The sequence below is a fragment of the Nansenia antarctica genome (assembly GCF_963989245.1).
Source record: "Nansenia antarctica genome assembly, chromosome: 7".
In the NCBI taxonomy this organism is placed as follows: Eukaryota; Metazoa; Chordata; class Actinopteri; order Argentiniformes; family Microstomatidae; genus Nansenia; species Nansenia antarctica.
In genome coordinates this window covers 62,645,617-62,660,877 of record NC_137677.1, presented here as the reverse complement: position 1 = coordinate 62,660,877, position 15,261 = coordinate 62,645,617, and the positions used below count along the sequence as shown (strand labels likewise).

At 50.4% G+C, this 15,261-nt stretch overlaps 1 protein-coding gene across 1 annotated transcript in view; it reads right to left on the bottom strand.

Annotated features, from left to right (window-relative positions):
* Nucleotides 1–12,864: 12,864 nt before the first annotated feature.
* The window catches only part of mphosph8 (M-phase phosphoprotein 8), a 28,578-nt gene continuing 26,181 nt past the window's right edge, over nucleotides 12,865–15,261 (bottom strand). Inside the window, exons 13-14 of the mRNA XM_080535476.1 lie at nucleotides 14,404–14,487; nucleotides 12,865–14,193 (exon numbers count right to left, since the gene is read on the bottom strand). Coding sequence (XP_080391602.1) covers nucleotides 14,152–14,193; nucleotides 14,404–14,487 — 126 coding nt within the window. The 3' untranslated portion in view covers nucleotides 12,865–14,151. The remainder of the gene's footprint in view (nucleotides 14,194–14,403; nucleotides 14,488–15,261) is intronic.

Below are 15,261 nucleotides of genomic sequence, written 5' to 3'. Positions count from 1 at the left end.
ACGTGTCTTAGCCTATACCGTTCCTCATTCCGTTCCGTGCATTTACAACGAGCCCGTCCTCCGATTCCTACCTCCACCAGCCTCCCCTGGAGTCTATGGCGATGACTAAAACAAAAAAATCATATCAAAGTGAAATTTGTGCTCAGCAAGTTCACTGTGATGCACTGGAGTCTATTTTCTCCTCAGACTGCAATGCAGCTCTGAGATGGCAGACTGCATCCACGTGGATGAGGAACGGTGCTACTGCTGGGCTTGGACAGCCAACCTTCCCTCCCCCCCCCCACACCATCACAGATGACACCCCCACAACGCAGGTATGTGTGTGTGGGGGGGGTGCGCCACACAAGAGTCCAACACTGAACACTGGACAAGACCACAACCCCCCCTCCCTCACCCCCTCACCCTCCCCCTGTATCCCTGTAAACAAAGGGTTAAACAGGCAGCGCTAAAAACGGACCCCTGCACCTTCTCATATTATATGGGCTCTGTACCTTTCCTGCCAAAACTGTCAACACACAAATCAATTTGTGTCTAGCGGGTCTACGGCTATATAATTGATATTATTTCCATTAGATCATGGGGAGTGACTTGGGTATGATGTAATTACGACGAACACACACACGCACCATGCGCATGTCATCATACACCCGCACACGGGCTGAGGAGGTAGAGACACCGCTAACCACCCGGGGTCGCGGGTAGTAGCGGGTAGATAATAATAATAATAATAATAATAATAATAATATTATGAAATGTTTCCCTGTGTATGACTGAAGCTTGATGCGCAGTGGGACATCTGCCATGCTGCCGATATATACTGAAATATATGTCTGTTCAAAAATCCGCTCTGCCAGACTGCCAATCAAACTCATAGCCCACTCTCTTCTATTGCAAACAAGCGCTAATGTTAATCTTCCTTAACGGGCTGATCGGCGCATTCTACAATCGACACACTGAGGCTCAATACATGAAATAGCCCACCACGTTTTGGCCCAAAGCACCCTTATCTCTCTCTCTCTCTCTCTCCCTCCCTCCCCTCAGGTCGTGCCCTTGACCACACAACCCCGGGTAGAGCACCCGTGCCATCGCTGGGACCCACCACACCATCAAGCTCTGTCACGTCTCAACTCAACACCTCCATGATCAGACTCACAGCAGCCAGGGCTATTATATAGATCATATATATTATTATTATTCTATCATTTCTATTCAGAAAAAAACTTGGATCGAATGGTTCCCTAAAACTTTAAATTGGTCATAGGCTACATGATGACCAACCCCCTGTGACGAGACGACCGATGTTAGGACCGGCTATAGAGAGGGTTGCTAGTGTGAGCCAACTTGAGAACCCTGAACGTGTTCAGTTCCCACCCCTGGTCTTCCTCCTCCTACCCCTCCTGCCCTTCCTCCTACCCCTCCTGCCCTCCTCCTAACCCTCCTCTTCCTCCTGCCCTCCTCCTACCCCCCCTGTCCTTCATCCTACCCCCCCTGCCCTTCCTCCTACCCTACCCCCCTCCTACCCCTCCTGCCCTTCCTCCTACCCCTCCTGCCCTCCCCCCTACTCCTGGTCTTCCTCCTACCCCTCCTGCCATTCCTCCTACCCCTCCTGCCCTTCCTCCTACCCCTCCTGCCATTCCTCCTACCCCTCCTGCCCTTCCTCCTACCCCTCCTGCCCTCCCCCCTACTCCTGGTCTTCCTCCTACCCCTCCTGCCATTCCTCCTACCCCTCCTGCCCTTCCTCCTACCCCTCCTGCCCTCCCCCCTACTCCTGGTCTTCCTCCTACCCCTCCTGCCCTTCCTCCTACCCCTCCTGCCCTTCCTCCTACCCCTCCTGCCCTCCTCCTAACCCCTCCTCTTCCTCCTACCCCTCATTCCCTTCCTCCTACCCCTCATACCCTTCCTCCTACCCCTCCTGCCCTCCTCCTACCCCTCCTGCCCTCCTCCTAACCCTCCTCTTCCTCCTGCCCTCCTCCTACTCCCCCTGTCCTTCATCCTACCCCCCCTGCCCTTCCTCCTACCCCTGGTCTTCCTCCTACCCCTCCTGCCCTTCCTCCTATCCCTCCTATTCCTCCTACCCCCCCTGCCCTCCTCCTACCCCTGCCCTTCCTCCTACCCCTCCTGCCCTCCCTCCTACCCCTGCCCTTCCTCCCCCCCTGCCCTTCCTACTACCCCTCCTGCCATTCCTCCCCTCCAGCCCTCCCTCCTACCCTCCTCCTAACCCTCCTCTTCCTCCTACCCCTGGTCTTCCTCCTACCCCTCCTACCCTTCCTGCCCTCCTCCTAACCCTCCTGCCCTCCTCCTACCCCCCCTGCCCTTCATCCTACCCCTCCTGCCCTCCTCCTAACCCTCCTCTTCCTCCTACCCTTCCTCCTACCCCCCCTGCCCTTCCTCCCCCCCTGGCCTTCCTCCCCCCCTGGCCTTCCTCCCCCCCTGGCCTTCCTCCCCCCCCTGGCCTTCCTCCCCCCCTGCCTTCTTCCCCCCTACCCCTGCCCTTCCTCCCCCCTGCCCTCCCTCCTACCCCTCCTGCTCTCCCTCCTACCCCTCCTCCCCCCCTGCCCTTCCTCCCTCCTGCCCTTCCTCCCCCCCTGGCCTTCCTCCCTCCTGCCCTTCCTCCCCCCTGGCCTCCCTCCTACCCCTCCTGCCCTTCCTCCCCCCCTGCCCTCCCTCCCCCCCTGCCCTTCCTCCCCCCCTGCCCTTCCTCCCCCACGCAGCCATGGGATCAGCGGTGTACCGGAGGGAGGAGAGAGAGAGAGAGGCAGCGAGGAGCGAGACTGCGCCATTGTGAAGCAGCACACAGCAAAACATGATCACAAGTTATTCGCGACTATTCGTGGCACATTAGAGATAGTTAATCGCATAACCAAGCGCAGTCCACTCTTGTACCGTTTCGAGGTAGAATTATTTTCCTAGAGAGTAAACGTGTTTGTATACATAACATTGTGTTTGTACATAAGCCAAGCACACAATGAACATATCTAATAATTTTCACGAAAACAGCACGAAAATCAAACAAAACGTCTCGTTTTTACGATACCTGTGTGTATCCGTCAACGTTTAATTGGAAAGTTACCCCAGAGAGACTACCCGCCCGGGCAATCAGAGGACAATACATGTGGTCGCCCAGAGGGGGCGCTCTCTCTACAGCCCCATACCCTCCCAGCCAACTACCCCCGTTCCGTTTGTGTCAACACCAACATTATGATAAACACACCCTTGGCTTTAACATCATTCATGTTTGGTAAACACACACTCACAACAGTATTATTCTAAGGCTAAACTGAGCATTTTTTTTCCAACCAGGCTATAATGTTGCCCCCCCGGTTCCGCCAGCGAGCAGCACTGCCTCACGTCCGCCATTAGAGAGCAGAGCGAGACAATACGGGAGCGCGCGGAGGCTCTAGTACCCTGCCGCGGGAGAGAAAGGGGGAGAGAAATCTCAGAGCCAGGGGTAAAAAAAAAATGACTGAAAAAGTCCATCACGAAATGTGACTTTACAATGTTATTAACAGGAGGCTCTAAGGGGGGAGTCCTTGCCTTGGACATCCACCTCTCCCACCCACCTAGGATAGTTGGTTGAAACTTTGACTAATTGACACCGTAAAAAATTGGAATAAAAATGTCTGTGGGTTTTCTTACCGGAGTAGAGCTTGGAACGATAGAGCGCCACTTTTACCGAGCCTGGACGTAAACCCGGGGACGCATGCGCACCGACGTACAGACGCGATCTTCTTGTCGTGGGAGGAGGACACTGCCAACGAGATCCCTTCTAAAGCTTTTTTATTCGTCGCGCATGCGCACAATGTTCAATCAGGCAGGGGTGGGTTGGGTTGGTTGACAATTAAAATTGGCCTCGAATAACCTAAGTACACATATTTAACGCGTTACTTCATGTATTCGTATTATGTATTCGACCATGACGCATGGCGCATTTTAATTATTTTGCGGTCTGGTCTGGTGTGTTTTTTTTAGTTCAACCGCAAATGTGTGGTCGTATGGACCATACCGTTAAGATCCAATCAGCAGCCTTCACGGTTGCGTTCAGGTCGTATGGACCATACCGTTAAAGATCCAATCAGCAGCCTTCACGGTTGCGTTCAGGTCCAACAACGCGATCCGATCGGTCTAGTGGTCGTGGTCATAGCAGACAGTACAGGGTGTCTGTGTCATAATAAATAACACTGACATTGATCAGTCGGATTTGTGATCAAACAAAAAATCTGTCTACCGACATACACACCCCTTTGCAGCCATGTCGAATGAAGAGATAATTATAAACAACACAAATAAATACTCTGCCTACAGATCCATCAAAACAGCCCATCCACACCACACTTCCATCAGTGTCTGTCTGTGCTCTCTCTGCCACACACACATGAGATCATGTCCCAGATGAGATCGGTCCACTCTGACCATTTTAGAACCGTATTATGCAATCGTTCATGCATGGACCACATTCACATGTTGAGAGAGCACGGGGCACTTTTATTATTTTTATTTTTATATATATACAAAGCACTCCTGACTAGAGGGCGTCTAAACATGGCGGATCAGGTGCGTTTATAGTGTCAGATAGTGTGGTTCTGACTCACACACAGAAGGGCTCACACACAGAGACAAACACAAACCAGGTGCTATGCATACTTCTCTCTGATACGTCTGCTCTGCAAACTTACCGAATTTAGACGAACCAAGGGGGGAGCCTACCTAGTAATAGGCTGCTACTTTTCAAGGTGATGGATTATTACGACGATGTAATCTGTCAGAGAGTTTTGCTTCCTGGGGCTTGAATGTTGGTACTCAATCCGCTTGGTCTGACCCAACTTTAAGACCTTATTAATAAGATGAAGTAAAAGGCAAGACTGGCCCTGCCTGGACTCACTGTGGGGTAGTACTTATTATCCACATCCTTTTTTTTTTGGGTCTAACACCGCCTAGCGGTGAAGTCATGATATTACAGCCCCGGCATACACACGCGCGCGCGCACACACTCACACACGCACACACACACACACACACACACACACACACACACACACACACACACACACACACACACACACACACTCTATTTCTCTTTCTCTTTATAGAGATGATGAGCTCTAGTTGGACTGTGCACCTCAACTCTGTAATGTAATAGTGTAGTGTAGTGCCGGAGGAAAAAGGAAAGACGTAGGCAACGTAATGATAACTGTTTAATCAAAATAACAACTTGTACTCTCAGTACAGGACCAGAAAATAGATCACCAAAACTGTTGCGTCTAAACAGGAAGTTGCAACATTAATAATCCTCCCCTCTGCCCCTAGTGCCAGAACTGGTTCCCTCCCACTACACAACCAACAGTAAGAGGAGAACATGAACCCATAATGTAACCTGACCCCCCTCCCCTCGAAGGTGGAAGCTGTCGCTGCTTTCCCGCGCCCCAGCACAATCAGCGAGCTCAAGGGGTTCATCGGGATGGTAACCTTCTACTATCGCTTCCTCCACCACATCGCTCACATCCTGCGGCCTCTGTACGATGCCCAGAAGGGCAAGACTCTGAAGCAGCCGGTGGACTGGACGGCGGAGCGTGTCAAAGCCTTTCAGGACACCAAGGCGGCCCTGGCCCGCGCTGCCATGTTGGCCCACCCCTCGCCCTCGGCACCCACTGCTCTCACCACGGACGCCTCTGACTTTGCTGTGGGAGCGGTGTACGAACAGTGGGTTGGGGACGCCTGGCAGCCTCTTGCATTCTTCAGCCGCCAGCTGTCTCCCAGAGAGCAAAGGTACAGCACATTCGACAGGGAGCTCCTCGGGCTGTGGTTGGCTGTCAGACACTTCCGTTTTTTACTGGAGGGCCGCGAGTTTACGGCCTACGTGGACCACAAGCCACTCACGCACGCCATGTCCAAGGTGGCGGAGCCGTGGTCCGACCGCCAACAGCGCCAGCTCGCCTACATATCCGAGTTCACCACAGACATCCAGCACGTTGCTGGGAAGTCCAACCAGGTCGCGGATTGTCTCTCCAGGGCGGTGGTTGGTGCGGTCCAACTGGGTTTGGACTACGCGCGCATGGCTGCAGACCAGGCCGCCGACCCCGCCGTCCAGGCTCTCAAGTTGTCGGACACAGGACTGCGCCTAGAAGAGGTGGTTTTCGGTGACGCAGGGGCCACGCTCCTGTGCGACGTCTCCATGGGTCAGCCACGACCGGTGGTCCCCGCCAACTGGAGGCGCCCCGCCTTCGAGGCGATACACGGCTTGTCTCACCCTGGTAGGAAACCGTCCTCACGGCTGGTGTCAGAGAAATTCGTCTGGCATGGGCTCAAGAGGGATGTGAGGGCCTGGGTAGACACGTGCATCGCCTGCCAGCGCGCCAAGGTGCATCGACACGTCAAGGCCCCCCTGGAGCAGTTCTCTGTGCCTGAGCGGAGGTTCGATCATGTAAACGTGGACCTGGTAGGGCCGCTGCCCCCCTCGCACGGATACACCTATCTCTTTACCATGGTGGACAGAACGACTCGCTGGCCGGAGGCAGTTCCGCTCTCCTCAACGACAGCCCCCGACCTGGCCCGGGCGTTCATCGCGGTGTGGGTCTCCCGCTACGGCACCCCTGCTGATCTCTCCTCTGACCGTGGCTCACAGTTTACTTCAGAGCTGTGGGCAGCGGTGGCGGAGAATCTGGGGGTCAAGCTCCACCGCACAACCGCCTATCACCCGCAGGCGAACGGGCTCTGTGAGCGTTTCCATCGATCCATGAAGGCCGCCCTTCGAGCCAGCCTCACGGACAGCGACTGGCTTGACAAGCTGCCGTGGGTCATGCTGGGGCTCAGGACAGCGCCTAAGGAGGACCTCCAGTCGTCGTCCGCTGAGCTGGTGTTTGGACAGCCGCTGCGGGTCCCCGGTGACTTCATTCCCAAGTCAACGGAGCCCTGGTCCGCCGCCGCTCAGCGCGCCTCCCTGCTGGACAGCGCCAGGACCTTCGTCCCGGTCCCGACTACGCAGCATGGTGTCCCTACTTCGAGGGTGCCCCCGGAGCTGCACTCAGCGAGGTTCGTTTTCATTCGTCATGATGGCCACAGGACTCCACTACGTCCTCCTTATGACGGGCCTTTCCGTGTCATCGAGGCCGGAGCCAAGAACTTCATGGTTGACATGGGGGGTAGGCCTGAGTGTGTGTCCGTTGATCGCCTCAAACCGGCCCACTTGGACCTTGAACTGCCCCTGGACTTGGCCCTGCCACCGCGCAGAGGCCGGCCTCCAGTCCTACCTCCCCTGCCGCGCCCTGGCCATTCCCCCCTCCGACCCCGACAACCCCCCGCAGCTCGCGAGCCCCCGGTCGTCACTGCCCCCCGTCCTTCCCTGCAGGAGGACGTGATGGGCGATGTCACACCTCCTCCCGCACCTCCTGACTTTACCTACGATCGTAGGGGCCGGGCCATACGCCCTCCTCGCCGTGAGGATTTCCAATATTGAGGTGAACACTGGGGGGGCTGGTGTAGTGACTACATTATGATGTATGAAAAAAACACTGGATAAGGTATACACCAACATCAAGCGTGCTTACAAGGCTAGACCGCTAGCTCATCTAGGCATGTCTGACCATGTGTCAATCCTCCTGATCCCAGCCTACACTACCATGAGGAAAAGTGCTCCCATCACCACTAAGACTGTCAGAACCTGGCCAGAAGGGTCCGCTCCACTGCAGATCTGCCTAAATGACACCTCATGGCAGGAATATGAGCATGAGGACCTGGAACAGTTCACGTCGTCGGTTCTGAACCACATAGTGAACTGCACCAACTCAGTCACCGTGGACAAACGGGTCCGGGTCTACCCCAACACGAAGCCATGGATGACTGGGAAGGTCCAAAAACTGATCAATGAGAGGGACAACGCCTTTCTCGCAGGGAAGGGCACACTGCTGTACAGCACCACCAGGGCTAACCTAAAGCGCGGCATCCGAGAGGCCAAGGCAGACCACAGAGAGAAGATTGAGGAATGCTTCCTGAGCAACGACTCCAGGCGGATGTGGCAGGGGGTTCAGCACATGACAAACTTCAGAGCCAACAGCCTCACAGCCTCACAGGAGGACGACCCCCTGCTGGCGGAAAAGCTGAACTCCTTCTACGCCCGGTTCGACGAGGGGCGTACGGAGGTAACCACAACACAAACACCACTCTCTCCAGCTCTCAGCAGCCTCACCCTCACAGAGCATGAAGTGAGACGCGTGCTGAAGGCGGTGGACCCCAGGAAAGCCTCGGGGCCGGATGGCGTCCTGGGACGGGTGCTGAGGGACTGCGCCGACCAGCTGGCCGGGGTTTTCACCAACATCTTCAACCAGTCCCTGTCCCAGGCCACCATCCCACCCTGCCTGAAAACCTCAACTATCATCCCAGTCCCGAAGAAAAGCACGGTGAGCTGCCTAAACGACTACCGCCCGGTGGCACTCACACCAATCATCATGAAGTGCTTCGAGAAACTAGTCCGGGCCCACATACTCACACGCCTCCCGCCCAACCTGGATCCATACCAGTTCGCCTACAGAGCCCACAGGTCCACAGAGGACGCCATCGCGACGACTCTCCACGCCACTCTATCCCACCTGGAGAGGGGAAACAGCTACGCGAGACTGCTCTTTGTGGACTTCAGCTCTGCCTTCAACACCATCCTTCCAGACAGGCTAGTGACCAAACTACTAGACCTGGGACTATCACACTCTATATGTGCATGGATCAAGGACTTCCTGACCGACCGCCCCCAGAGGGTGCGGGTGGGCTCCCACACCTCCACAGCCCTCAGACTCAGCACTGGGTCCCCCCAGGGCTGCGTGCTAAGCCCCATCCTCTACAACCTCTACACCTACGACTTCACCCCCGTCCACCTCAGCAACTCCATCGTAAAGTTTGCAGACGACACCACCGTGGTGGGCTGCATCTCGGGGGGGGACGAGGCGGCGTACAGGGATGAGGTAGAGCAACTGAGCAAGCTGTGCAAGGTTAACAACCTGCTGCTGAACAAGTCAAAGACCCAGGAAATCATCGTGGACTTCAGGAGGAAAAATCCGAGATCCAGCCCCTGCTCATCGACGGAGAGAGCGTGGAGAGAGTCTCAGCCCTCCGATTCCTGGGGGTGCACATACAGGATGACCTGTCCTGGAAGAACAACACAACAGCCACCATCAAGAAGGCACAACAGCGGCTCTACTTCCTGAGAGTCCTCAGGAAGGAACACATCAAGCAGGAGATAATGGTGGCCTACTACCGCGGCGCAGTGGAGAGCATCCTCACCTACGGCATCTGCAACTGGTTCTCCAGCTGCACAACCGCGGAGAGAAATGCGCTACAGAGAGTCGTGAGAACAGCCCAGAAGATCACCGGCGCCCCCCTCCCCTCTCTGGAAGAGCTGTACAACACACACTGTCTCAGGAAGGCCTCCAAGATCTCCAGAGACCCAACCCACCCTGGGTACGAACACTTTACCCGGCTGCCCTCGAAAAGGCGGTACAGGACCATGGCCGCAAGGACAAACAGACTGAAGCACAGCTTCTACCCCAGGGCCATCCAGGCCCTGAACACAGCAAAGACCTAGGTTCTGGGCCCTGGACAGTCTGGACGGATTGATGGCAGCTGCTGGACTGAAAAAATCAGGTGTAGTGCTGAGGCACAAATATGTACATTTCTAGCCTGCAAACTGCGACACTTCAAATGAATGTGCAATAACACTATGTGCAATATGACAACCCTAGTCGTCTATCTGTACAGTATAGTATAGTGGATAGTGTACATAGCCTTTATTTATGTAAACCAGCTCCTTCCCTCCTTGTGTTTTTACAAGCACCAGGGCACCAGGGGAGCCACCTAGCACCAGGGGAGCCACCCCTCCTAAATTTCGTTGTTTGGTACCTGTACTATAGCAATGACAATAAAGACCATTCATTCATTCATTCATGAGAAGTGTAAGTGCCATATTCCTTTGAACCGTCTATAATAACTACACCACCACTCTGATGATGTGGTGCCCTATTTATTTGCACTCTCTTTTTCAATCGCAGTACATATTTGACATGTTGTGATGAACCACTCTGCTATCATCAGTAAGATTTGCATCCTAAGGCTCGAACACCTGTTTCTCTTTCACTCCCAATAACAAAAGCCGAGGCTTTAGGTTAACACAGCCATCATGTTGCTTATATACCTATACAATCCTTTAAGATCTCTAAAGGGAGATAGGATTGGAATTTGGAATTCAGCATTAAGCTCAGGGAACAGGGGGGGGGGCGTTCTGGTGCAGTAGAGAAACTTCACCACCTATAGACACAGATGGTGTTGACGTGTCTAGCAGGGGGGGAGGCTGGAGGAGGTAGAAATCTGAGGACGGGCTCAATGTAAGGCATGGAATGGAATCAGGAATGCTATCAAAAGGGCTCATTGTGATGCATGTGTTTGATACCATTCCGTATTCCATTCCCCTCCGATGTCGGCTTCCACTGCATCATAGATACAACTCAGGTGAGATAAGCTTTACAGTACCCTGTTGTTGTTTTTTACAGTGATGTCGTGACATTTATTAATGCCTGTGTGGTGTTATTTTTAAAATGTTGACATTTTTGAGGTAGTAATTAATCAAATACAAAGGTTCCATCTCACAAAACATAATGGAATGTAAAAACTTTGACGCTCAATATCTCTGAACTACCCTAGACGGAGATAGAACCTTATCATTCTAAGCTCACGATATGAAGATGCTCTCTGTATTCAGGCCCAGAAGTCTAGCCTGGGAAAACCACTTCAGTCATCTTGCTCAATTCCTCATAGAACATTGACAAGGGAAGATGAAAGATCGGCCTTTGTTGTCAAATGATAATACTAACTAGGCTGACAACATGGATAGATATAGATATAATGACAGATAGATAGATTGGTTAACTAACTATCTACTAACCTTTACCTTACAAACCTACTGACCTGAGGCCATCGTCTCTCACTCATGTCCAGGTCACCCTTTTCTATTTTTGGACTTTTTTACTTTCAGCGAAACCTTCAAGAAAATATAGACCCATATACAGTATATCTCAAAAGTGAGTACACCCTTTAGATTTGAGCAAATATTCTGTTATATCCTTTCAGGGGATAACATTATCCTACTGAAACTTTGATATAACTTTAAGTAGTCAGTGTGCTGCTTGAATAACAGTATAGATGTATTGTCCTTTGAAAATTACTCAGTACACAGCTGTTAATGTCTAAACAGCTGGCAACAAAAGTGAGTACACCCCATAGTGAACATGTCCTAATTGTGCCCGATGATGTTGTTTTCCCGCCCTGGTGTCATGTGACTCGTTAGTGTTACAAGGATTCAGGTGTAAATGATAAGCAGGGCTGTTAAATTTGGTGTTTTGGGCACAATTCTCTCTGAATGCTGGACAACATGGCACCTCATGGCAAGGAACTCTGAGCGGCTGAAAAAAAGGATTATTGCGCTTCACAAAGATGGCCTTGGCTATAAGAAGATTGCCAAGACCCTGAAAATGTGCTGCAGCACAGTGGCTAAGATCATACAGCGGTTTTCCAGGACAGGTTCCACTCGGAACAGGCCTCGCCAGGGTCGACCAAAGAAGTTGAGTCCACGTGCTCAGCGTCATATCCAGAGGTTGGTTTCCAAAAATAGACGTGCGAGTGCTTCCAGCATTGCTGCAGAGGTTGCAGAAGTGGGATGTCAGCCTGTCAGTGCCCAGACCATACACCGCACACTGCATCAAATCGGTTTGCATGGCCGTCGCCCCAGACAGAAGCCTCTTCTGAAACTGATGCATAAGAAAGCCCGCAAACAGTTTGCTGAAGACAATGAATCCAAGAACATGAGTTACTGGAACCATGTCCTGTGGTCTGATGAGACCAAAATAAACCTGTTTGGGTCAGATGGTGTCCGGCGTGTGTGGCGGCACCCTGGTGACGAGTACCAAGACAAATGTGTTTTGCCTACAGTCAAGCATGGTGGTGGCAGCATCATGGTCTGGGGTTGCATGAGTGCTGCCGGCACTGGGGAGCTGCATTTCATTGAGGGACACATTAATTCCAACTGTGACATCCTGCAGCAGAGCATGATCCCCTCTCTTCGGAAACTGGGCCGTAGGGCAGTTTTCCAACATGATAATGACCCTAAACACACCTCCAAGACGGCCTTGCTGAAGAAGCTGAAGGTTAAGGTGATGGACTGGCCAAGTATGTCTCCAGACCTAAACCCAATTGAGCACATGTGGGGCATCCTCAAGAGGAAGGTGGAGGAGTGCAAGGTGTCCACATCCGTGGGCTCCGTGATGTTGTCATGGAAGAGTGGAAGAAGATTCCATAAGCAACCTGTGCAGCTCTGGTGAATTCCATGCCCAGGAGGGTTAAAACAGTGCTAGATAACAATGGTGGTCACACAAAATATTGACACTTTGGGCACAATTTAGACATGTTCACTATGGGGTGTACTCACTTTGGTTGCCAGCTGTTTAGACATTAACATCTGTGTACTGAGTAATTTTCCATGGAAAATAAATCTATACTGTTATTCAAGCAGCACTGACTACAAGTTATATCAAAGTTTCATTAAGATAGTGTTATCCCCTGAAAGGATATGACAGAATATTTGCAAAAATCGAAAGGGTGTACTCACGTTTGAGATATACTGTAGTTAAATATTGACTATAAACTATAGTCACTAATGGCATGTCGTCTGTCACATTTTCCAAACAAAGATTCATTCAATTCAAGTGGGATTTGCATTCAGTGATGAAGCAGAAACAACCCTGGCGAGTCATTGATATGGAAACATATGTACACTTTATTTCTCAGAGACAAACTTGTGATAAAGGCGTCAGCAGGATTAGGAAAAGGAGGCTTAGCTTATATGTACACACACACACATCTTACATGTACACACACACATCTCCAAAAACACTTAGGGAGCTAAATGATATGACCGATATAATAAAGCCGTACTCTTATCTTGAATAACATGTCCAGCAACATGTGATGGGAGATTGCTCTTCTACTCCTCACTACTGTTGCTATACCGACAAGCAAATGTGTATTGTGCAGGGGAGGCTAGTGGAGGTAGAAATCGGAGGACGGCCTCATTGTAACGCATCCCTCATTACTTTCCCTGCATTCCAATGAGTCTGTCCTCTGATGTCTACCCCCACCAGCCTCCCCATGTATTATTAATCTAGCTCTCATAAGCACATTATTATGGTATGTGTCTGTAACGCGGATGTGTTAAGGTTCACACAGTATGGAGATTTCTGTGCAACGGCAATGTTTGGACTGGGCAAAATATGGACATGCTAATATTTTAAAATGATAACAAAAGGATGTTTAACAACAAATCTTTAGAATAAACTACAGCCTTGGTGTCAATCCCTGTTGAATTAAAAAAAAATGTTTTGTTAATCTAATTGACAGTTAAACACAGCAGTTGGGGAAAAAATAACTGAAGGAGAAACAAACAAATCAAATTCAACACGGTGGTGATTAAGGCAGGATGGAGGTGCTCATCAAACGAATTCCCAACATCTTCAAAGCCCTCAACGATAACAGTCATTTATTTGCATATTGCAGTAGATTATCATACATAAACATTTCATCTATCACATGTCAACATACTGTAGGCATAGCTGTGCTTTGCATTACCGCTGTCACAAAACCAACGGTCCAGTGGTCTGGACTTCCATGCTGCTCTATGGGCATGAGGGCTAGGCTACCGTATGGATGAACGCTCTTATGTTAGTAGCCAGTCGATGATTCAGAGATGTCATTTAAAGTGTTTTTCCTCCGATCTCAACCCTTAGGATGCTGCACTCGTAAGGAGTGCCATGCTAGCCCTTTACCTAATAACCGTCAGAGGGGATGCACTGACCTTTGCTGTACATGCTCAATAACTTAACCATTTACACATGGCGGCAAAAGTGTCTAATGCAACAAACGTGACTAGCCTTCAAACCTTCAAAACTTAACCATCAAACACACACTTATGAACTTATGAACACCAGAATAGAACAAACAGCTCTGGACAGTCTAAATTAACAACTCTGTTAAAAAATAAAGGTCTAAAATGACATTTCTGTTGACATTTTTTGACATTTTCTGCGCTTAGGGCTCGTGACCTTTGACCGGGCCGAGTGTGTAACATCACTGCAGCTGCGTTCTGTATGCACAGATGAGAAGCTTGACCTGAGGGGAGACAGATAGAGAGAGGGAGGGAGGGAGTGCATCATTGATTGTCACAATGTAAATTGCAAATGTCTGACCAATCACTTGTATTGAACAGACAATGCCTTAAAGCCAATAGCATAAGCATGACTTGTATTAATGTGGACAGAATATTAGTGTTTGTGCTTGTGTGTGTGTGTGTGTGTGTGTGTGTGTGTGTGTGTGTCTCACCTTGGCTGTAGGTGTCTCTGCCAGGCGGATGAAGAGTCTGTTGATGCCCGGCACGGGGCTGAAGGAGTAGATGAAGTGACTATCCTGTGGAGAGGAAGTGAAGAAGGTAAAGAGTCAGTGTCATAAACACTAAACACAAGACATGGATGAACTAGAGCAGGGTATATACAGGAATCTTGAGGTTAATTTCAATACCTTTCTAATACTTTTTAAAGACCGTGTCAATATTTTTCCAGACCTCACCGCCACTTCGAGCTGTTTACATCAGTGACACCTTTAACTTAACAGTTTTAGTTTGCAATAGACTAGACCACTATCATACAACAGAATTTCCGTTTTTTTATAAAACGAATACATTCACAAACTTTTACTAAAGGTTTTTAGGACTCAAACTCTTTGGACAGAGTCTAATTCAGAAAAATACCTACAAAATGTAAGACCTCATAAAATCGTGATAAGACTTTTTAATACTTATTAAGGGTCTTGATTTTCCCAAAATTGATTTATCAACTTATAATACTTTTCAAGACACCGCGGATACCCTGTAGACCTCTGACGAGTTAATTAAGCAATATCACAAGAGAGGGAGTGTGTTATACTGAATATCAGCACGGCTGTGATTCGGTCGTAGGTACGAGGTCGCAGGCCGAGTACGTAGAAGACAATCACAGCCGTGCTGATATTCAGTATAATAGCACGACCTCGTGTGTGATATTGCTTTTATACAACAGTTCTGCAGCGCGATTTATTAGTTAACAGTAATAAGCGACAACAGATTGTGATTTGTTTGTTTATTTAATCATAAAAATAAACAAAAGATAGTTCCGCAACTGAACTTCAAATGGACTGTTGCCTAGT